The sequence below is a fragment of the Nelumbo nucifera genome, chromosome 7, assembly GCF_055504915.1.
Source record: "Nelumbo nucifera cultivar China Antique chromosome 7, China Antique-T2T, whole genome shotgun sequence".
Classification (NCBI taxonomy): Eukaryota; Viridiplantae; Streptophyta; class Magnoliopsida; order Proteales; family Nelumbonaceae; genus Nelumbo; species Nelumbo nucifera.
In genome coordinates, this window is record NC_142655.1 from 9,462,914 (window position 1) to 9,472,057 (window position 9,144).

The following is a 9,144-nucleotide window of genomic DNA, read 5'->3' on the forward strand; positions in this document are numbered from 1 at the left end:
GACAAGCAGTACTTGTCAATATACTAGCTCAACAGTGGTTTAATAGACTAAGAACTAGGGAATATATGCATCGTCTTGGCAGGCATATCTATGAATTAAGGCTGTGGAATATTCAACTCTGGCTGCTAATCTCTCTAGTGATTATTGTGTGGGAAGGTTCGGACTTCTAAACCCTACAAAACGAAATGAGATTAAAAAAATATCTTAGCCTCGTCCATCAACCTTATAAAAGGGGCATCAATTGCATTGGAAACATAACAAATCTTGAGCTTTTTCTTCCTCTTTAGTCTCTACTACTCACTCTTTATGACTATGTGCTGCTTTGCAAGAAGAAACAGCCATTCTATGGCTGCTGCTTCAGTGCTTGTTATTGGCCTGTGCCTGTTAATGTTTTCTGCATCCTTGGCAGGTCTCTCTCTCTCTCTCTCTCTTGTGTGCATATGTTCGCATGGATATGCATCTACCCGTTTAGTAGTTTAGTAGGTTTATTCTTAATAACCTAATCCAAAATGTGGGGTGGGATTCCTAAACTTAGATTGCTTTTGGTTGTAGTGCACATTAAATCTACCGGATACAAATTTTAGATTCACTCATATGCATGAATTGGTGTATGGAACACAAGTAGAATTAATTTCTAGACTGGAAGGCTTCAATTTCATCAGATAACATGGAATCGGGATGAGGTTTCAAGGTCAAATTAATTCCATTCCATTCCATTCCCGACTTGGAAGCTTGGCCACCCTTCTATTCTACCAATACAAGGAAGGGGCTAAGTCCTGAGATACCATAAAGCTGAGCTCTTCTTGGCTTCCTTTTACTGGATTGAACTGACGAAGGAGCAGGAATCAATGGTTTCTTTTTGGCACTACCTCCCAAACCACAGTGTCGTCAAAGAAGCTTCCAGATTTTTATAGGGATGTGTGAGTAGTAGCTGAGGGGTTTCGTAGGCAGTCTGAAAGTAGTCTCAGTTTAAGCTAATGTTTGGGTGTGTGTTCTGGGACCTTGTTTGATTTGTTTTAATGGGGGAGCTGTGTCTGGGTCTTGGGTGAGTTGGCTGGGACTGGGTGGTGGGGCGGGGTTGTTGAAGTGATCAGGCGAGTTCCTGGGCTTGAGATGCATGATTTGGGCCTGGGCCCGATCCTTTTCTGTCTATACCTTCTGTCATTAGCATACTCGTGTTTTTTTCTTTGAATAAATTAATAATTACCACCATATATACCTTTTTTTTTTAACAAAAAGTCCTCACTGTCTTCCATTTACAGGTGCACAATCGATTGGTGTGTGCTATGGAATGCTAGGTAACAACTTACCACCACCCAATGAGGTTGTGGCTCTCTATAAAGCCAATAATATACAGAGGATGAGGCTTTACAGTCCAAATCGAGATGCTCTTCAGGCTCTCAAAGGCTCCAACATTGAAGTAATGCTTGACGTCCCTAACAGTGAACTTCAGCGTGTGGCCGGCGACAACCCCACTCCGGCGTTTGATTTTGTCTATGGAAATGTGGTAGACAACAGAGACGCTATCAAATTCAAGTATATAGTTGTCGGTAATGAAGTCCCTCCCCAAGATTTCAAATATGTCCTCCCAGCCATGAGAAACATTCAGAGAGCAGTTGAAGCAGCTGGGTTACAAAACCAAGTCAAGGTGACAACTGCAACTTACTCTGGAGTCCTGGATAATACCTTCCCTCCATCCAATTCCGTCTTCAAAGCTCAATATCTGCAATACATGCGGCCTATCGTTGGCTTCCTAGCTGAAAAAGGGTCACCACTATGTGCTAATATCTATCCTTACTTCAGTTACATCGGGAACCCAGCTTCTATTAGGCTTGATTATGCCTTGTTTACTGCCCCATCGGATGTGGTACATGATGGTCAGCTTAGATACCGGAACCTTTTTGATGCCCTCTTGGATTCTATGTATGCTGCTGTTGAGAAGGCAGGCGGGGGCTCTGTGAAGATTGTTGTATCGGAGAGTGGTTGGCCAAATGCTGGTGAATCTGCAGCAACAACGCCGAATGCACAGACTTATTTGAACGGGCTGATCCGACATGTGAAAGGAGGTACTCCCAGAAGGCCAAATGGTCCTATTGAGACTTACATATTTGCCATGTTCGATGAGAATACCAAGCCTGGAGCAGAGACAGAGAAACATTTTGGGCTATTCTCCCCCCAGAAACAACCCAAGTACCAAATCAATTTCAGTTAAGAGCGGCGCGCAACTAAATGGAAAGAGTTTTTGGTCTAGTGTATTACTACTTGAAATAAAGGTTGGACATGCATATGTACCACTAGAGGAACAACGAGTCTAGTGTTATAATGTGAAGTCTAGCTAGTCTCTGCAGTGATATAATTTTATAGTATCTCATATATAGTTCTACTGTAATGTTTGAACAAGAGAGCTTTTTCATTGGTGATCTTCTATGCTTGCTGCAAATTAGCTAGATTGATCAGAATATAAATTAATTTGTTTGGTGCTCAAACATATTTCTTAATTTTCATGTTTAAAAGTAGTGAAAAAAAATAGAGTCCATTAATTTTACTCTAAAAATTAATTAAAAATTTCACTATTTTCAATAATTTAAAAAATACTTCTGCTGGTTAAAAATACCTTTTAACATTTTATGTTGAATTAAAAAAGCATTTCATTCAATAATTAAGAGTTGCGAATATCTTGACTGACACTCATGCCATACGGCAAGAAGGGTGTTAGGGATAAAACTGCCATGGGATGATGGGAAGGTACAGAAAGAATAGCGCACCATACCATCGGTGAGATCCGATTTACTTCTCGACGCGCTTCACACTAACCTCATAGCGCATCACAGGTGTGCATTGAGAACATATCCTATGTTCGCAATGCAGACTACGATGAGCAGACGGATCAAGGAAAAAATCCACTTACCCTGGACAACAAGAAGGATATTTGAAATATGTTATGCTTGCTGGAGAGAAGATTTCCTCTGAGGTTCTGTTTGCAGATTGCTGCATTTAGCACATGCTTATTGCTGTAAAATATTTCCTTTCTTAACCCAATTTTATCTATGGAAATTCTACAGATAGTAGAATATCTGCATTTAATGCAGATTGCTGCATTTAGCACATGCTTCGGTTCGATTTTTCAGTTTTTCAGTTTTTCATGGGCACCCCTACTCATTGTATTACATTTTGTCAGTAATATGTGCTAAAAGGACCATGATTTAAAAAGAAAAAAAAATATATTAAAAAGAAATCAATATGGAACCCTTGAAGGGGTGCCTGCTGTGATGGCCGGGGATGGATGCATGTTGGGACATGGAGGCTGTACATGTAATACTTAAGTCTTCATATTTTTCTTTTCTTTCTTATTAACAGTAGGTGAAAGGCTGGTGGTCACCTTAAGGGTGTGTTCGGTTTGAAGGAAAAAGAAGGAAAACCCATATAAGATTTGTACAAGTTTCTTTACCTTTTCCTTCCTTTATATCTTTTCCTTCAATCCAAACACAATCTAGAATTTTATTAACCATTATCAAAAGGTAATTAAGTAAATGAATACATGAAGGAGTTGGCCTGCCTTGCCCCAAACCCAAAGATTCAGTTAAACCACTCGATCTGCCCTTTCCAACGCCCCCCAACAAAATATATATATATATATGTAAAGAAACATCAAGAAATATCTAATCCCGGGAGTGGGAAGACCTCAAACATCCTTTAAAAGTAAAGCTTTAGTGGATTGACATGACTAAAAACAGTGAAACCATGATAAATGGAGAGGCCACCATTGACAAATTGAAAGCATCAAGATAACTAACATTAAGCAGGATAGAAAACTAACATTAATTCTTGTAATCAGTGTAGTAATTAAACAGGCCAAGAAGGATAGAAAACTAACATTAGCTTCCCTTTAAGCAGGATAGAAAACTAACATTAATTCTTGTAATCAGTGTAGTAATTAAACAGGCCAAGAAGGAGATCATTAATTTGTTAATTAGGAGATTGTCACATTCAGCCTCAATATAATTAAGATTCCTGTTGACACAGCATTGAACTTCATCCAACAGAGCGAGCATTTCAGACTGTAATTATTATTGGCTAGGTGGGTTCGCGTGTGGACCTCTAACCCTGAAAAAATTGATAAGAAAACGGAAATCTTATTTTGCTGTGCCTCTATAAAAGGGGTATCGATTGCACTGCAAAGATAACCAATTAACCAATTTTGGTGTTTTTATTTGCTTGCTTTCTCTCCTGCTTTTCATGGCTATTTGCTACTTGGCATGTAGAAACAGTCCTACTGGGGCTACTGCAATGCTACTTCTTGGGCTCCTATTGGGTATTGCAACCTACACAGGTCTTTCTCTATCTCTCTCTACACGCAGTGTCTGTGTTTTTACCTGATTAATTCTTAAATCCATGGACTACGTCTCTTATTCTTTTCAGTTTCTCATATTTCATTTAATTTTGTGCGGAGTTCTTTTGTATATTTTCAAATGTGATTTTCGCATTTCTTTCGTTCCGTAATCATAATCATTTCATATTTCACACGTCACATTTGGCATCGTTCTATGCAATGATAATATTTTGTAGTATATCCCGGGAGAGACGATATGATGAATTACTAGTTTAAACTGCTTATGTAACTTGTAATATGGACAACAACACGTCTATTTATATCTTGTTTTAAAATTTAATTTATTATAACGAGGATTCAACACTAATTAAATCACTTACTACTGTAAACTGAGATTGTATGTAGGTTATGGGTTATCATTCTCTAATGAGCATAACCCTGATTTTACTGAAAATAAATTAACATCAAAGAGCTACGTTTACTCACAAGTCAAGGGCTTGATTCCTACAAGGTCACAAGCAAAGCCGTGACAGTAGAGAGTAGAGAGTAAACAATAAATGGGGAAGACCAAACCCATTTACTAATTACCAAAAAAGAAAAAAACAAAACCCATTTACTCTTGACTTTCGGACTGCTTATGTTATGATTGTGAGCTTGAACACAAAACTTCTGGACCCAAAACACTCCAATCTCAACATAGAATTTTACATTGAAAAGGGGATGCGCCCAGGTTTAATTAAGAGTTGCCTAACTGTGGAGACTTTCTACAGATTTGATGAGCTCATAGCCTCCTTTTCTGCGTACGTCATGCGGCCTTAATCAATACGGCTTTTGTTAAAAGAAATTAAAATCAAAAGAAAACATTTCCGATTGGTAGGGGTGATATTTTCAGCCTGAATTGGACTGGACGGGAAATCTGGGCTTGAGCTTAGGTTGTGTTGTGTTCGAGCCCAACACAGGCCAGCAAATTTTTGGGTCAGGCATGGGCTCACTGCTTTACGCTCGTCCCAACCTGCATAGCTTATTTTATATATATATATATATATATATATATATATATATGTATGCTATTATAATTATAATAGGACATGTATAATTCATATTTTATATAATTTTTATATTATATAAAATACAATAAATTTTGTATGCATATTATATGACAAATAGTATCAATTATATATTTAATATTGTAAACAGAAATGATACAGGCCCTGGCTTGGACTGGGAAAAAGGTTGGGCAGGACAAAAACTATATCCTTATCACAGGTACGAAGTCTAGCTCAGGACTGCAAGGTTCCAACTGGCTGGTTAGTAACGTCTCTTGCGGGTTGTAGCGGAAATTTGGGGTCGAATCCCATTTGCATTTGGGTTGGGGGATGGGCTACTCTCCATTGTGTACTATTACAAGTAAATAATAATAATAATAATAATAATAAATAGATAAATAAAAAGAAAATTTCTAGCAAAGATCCAACCCGATCCATGTAGGGGTGTTGATTGGACTGGATTTGGTCTAATCCAGTCCAAGTCCAATGTGAGTCAATTACAAATGAATCAGGTCTAATCCAATCTAATGAATAATTTGGACCATTTTAGACTGTTCCAATTCAATGTTTGAACCATCCAATTTGTTTAAATTCATTTTAATTTAGATTGGTTTCAACACAAATCCAGTCCATTGACACCTATATTCTTATCTTATATCAATAGACCCGATATTGGCTTAATCCAACCAAATCCAAAATAAATTTATTACAGATGGACCAGGTCTAATAAATATTTTGGACTGAATTTGTCCAATCCAGTGTCTTTTTGGTCTGTTCAATCCGTCCAAAACCGATCCATTGACACCCTTACTCCATGATCATCCCTGCTAATTGGGTGGAACCAAATTGAATCCAACTCAAGCATATGAAATTACGTAAAATCAACTAATTAATTAACCATGCTCTCTATCTTCTACAGGCGTACAAGCGATAGGTGTGTGCAACGGAAGGGAAGGCAACAATTTACCACCACCAAATGAAGTTGTGGCCCTCTTTAAGGCCAATAATATTAACAAGATGAGGCTTTATGAACCTGATCGAACCACTCTTCAGGCTCTTAAAGGCTCCAACATTGAAGTAATGCTTGGCGTCCCAAACAGAGACCTTCAACGCATTGCCGGCAATGACCTCACTCCGGCGTATGACTTTGTCTATGGCAATGTGGTAGACAACAGAGCTACTATCAACTTCAAGTATATTGTCGTTGGTAATGAAGTCAGCCTCCAAGATTTCCAGTATGTCCTCCCTGCCATGAGAAACATCCAGAGGGCAGTTGAAGCAGCTGGGTTACAAAACCAAGTGAAGGTGACAACTGCAACTTACTCGGGAGTCCTGGGGAATACCTATCCTCCTTCCAATTCTGTCTTCAGAGCTGAGTTTCTGCAATATATGAGGCCTATCATTGGCTTCTTAGCAGAAAAAGGGTCACCACTCTGCGCTAATATTTATCCTTACTTCAGTTATCATGACAACCAAAACGTTATCAGGCTTGATTATGCCTTGTTCACTGCACCAGGAACTGTGGTAACTGATGGCCAGCTCAGATACCAGAACCTTTTTGATGCCCTGTTGGATTCTGTCTATGCTGCTGTTGAGAAGGTGGGTGGTTCTTCTGTCAGGATTGTTGTATCAGAAAGTGGCTGGCCAAGTGCTGGTGACCCTATAGCAACCACTGCAAATGCAAGGACTTATTTGAGCAGGTTGATCCAACATGTGAAAGGGGGTACTCCCAGAAGGCCCAGTGGTCCCATTGAGACCTACATATTTGCAATGTTCGATGAGAATACCAAGCCTGGAGCAGAGACCGAGAGACATTTTGGGCTATTCTCACCACAAAAACAACCCAAGCACCAAATCATTTTCACTTGAGAGCGGTTCTCATATATATATATATATATATATATATATATATACAAATAAAGGTTGCAAAGGTAGTTATATATCAATAAAGGAACAATGACCAGTGATATAACGTGATATGTAACCAGTGGATTCTCTCTCTGTGAAGCGCACATTAAAGCTATTGTCATTGTAACCAAGTATTTACTACTGCAATAAAACTGTAATGTTTGAACAAAGGAGCTTTCTAATTGATGATGATTGCTTATCGTCGCTACAAAGCTAGATCAGATTAAATTTGTTGACTACTTGAAAATTTAATAAAAAGAGAATGACAACTAGGGATACAAATGGAATCTATTTGTAGAAATTTGAATTTGATCTCATCAAAGGTGATCTGAATTTGATCCCTTTATTATGGTACCAAGTACGAATCAACCCCTATATATTCAACCCAAAAGATTACATTCTATTCATTTTTGTTGCAGAAAAACTCAAGAAAATAGATTCAAAATGGCACTCTAATGAAAAATAAAACAGAGATAAAGAGAAGAAGCACAAAGAATACACAGATTTATGTGGTTTGGCTTATAGCCTTCGCCCATAGGCAAAAGAGGAATAGAAATCTACTATGTAGTAGGTACTGGAGAAGAAATGCAGAGTTGTGCTCTCACAGAAACCCTAAGCCCCAAATACACCTAATGTCTCACACATTTCTCACAAGACTCAGACTTTTGTATACAAGAGAGAAACCCCCCCCCCGAAATACATGACTCTTCGTATTCAGTTTGGACCTATTGGATGAATATAGGTTGGGTCGTGTGCAAAATACTATGAAATTTTGCCTTCGGGTTTTTCTCAAATTAATTCAGAGCAGATTCACGAAGCGGGTCGCTACAAAGAATTCAAGGCACAAACATAATAAATCTCCACATTGGCTTGAATTCTCTCAAGCATCACAAAATAGTAATTTCCCTCCACCTTCTCCAATAAAAGCCCCTATGGGCAAACTCAAATGCTGCAAACACCAATCAAGTCCAAGCAATGCTTGAAGTTAGCCACAGGAAAAGGCTTTGTTAACATATCAATTGGGTTATTTGCAGTACCAATCTTCTTCACAATGATATCTCCTTATTCTACAACATCACGAACAAAATGGTACCTCACATCAATGTGTTTCGTCCTCTCATAGTACATTTGATCCTTAGTCAGATGAATAGCACTCTGACTATCACAGTAAACAACAGTCACCTTTGGACCCAAATTGAGTTCACCAAACAACCCTCTCAACCAAATAACTTCTATAACTGCCTCAGTCACTGTCATATACTCAACTTCAGTAGTAGATAAAGCAACTGTAGACTGTAAAGTAGCTTTCCAACTAACAGTACAACCACCAATAGAAAATACATAACCTGTGAGTGATTTTCTTATGTCAAGATCACCTGCATAATCTAAATCAACATAACCCATCAAACTGTCACTACTCCTCCCAAACTCCAAACAAGTATCTGATGTACCTTTCAAGTATCTGAGAATCCACTTCACTGCCTGACAATGTGTCTTGTTAGGACATGATATATATCTGCTCACCATACTAACTGCATGTGAAATGTCAGGTCGTGTGCAAACCATGGCATACATAATACTCCCAACTACACTAGAGTAGGGGACATGTGACATATATTTTTCCTCTTCATCTATTTGTGGTGACAAATTTGCTGAAAGTCTGAAGTGGGCTGCAATAGGAGTACTTATTGGTTTAGCATTTTTCATGCCAAAGCACTCTAAGACCTTTTCAACATACTTCTGTTGTGTCAAATACAACTTCCCTACTTTTCGGTCCCTCTGAATCTCTATGCCTAGAATTTTCTTTGTTGCACCCAAATCTTTCATTTCAAACTCACCACTCAACTGTGTTTTTAATCT

At 38.4% G+C, this 9,144-nt stretch overlaps 2 protein-coding genes across 2 annotated transcripts; both read left to right on the forward strand.

The window, feature by feature from the left end:
• The first annotated feature begins 206 nt into the window (after positions 1-206).
• Positions 207-2,486, forward strand: LOC148790142 (glucan endo-1,3-beta-glucosidase-like). Its single transcript, XM_088891635.1, has 2 exons — positions 207-409; positions 1,263-2,486. Exons 1-2 carry the CDS (start codon positions 307-309, stop codon positions 2,210-2,212), a joined length of 1,053 nt encoding a protein of 350 aa, XP_088747761.1. The 5' UTR covers positions 207-306; the 3' UTR covers positions 2,213-2,486.
• Positions 2,487-4,172: 1,686 nt separating this feature from the next.
• On the forward strand, positions 4,173-7,285 carry LOC148790143 (glucan endo-1,3-beta-glucosidase-like). The gene is made up of 2 exons (XM_088891970.1): positions 4,173-4,330; positions 6,296-7,285. The coding sequence occupies exons 1-2, from the start codon at positions 4,237-4,239 to the stop codon at positions 7,243-7,245; spliced, it is 1,044 nt and encodes a 347-aa protein (XP_088748096.1). The 5' UTR covers positions 4,173-4,236; the 3' UTR covers positions 7,246-7,285.
• The last annotated feature ends 1,859 nt before the right edge of the window (positions 7,286-9,144 follow it).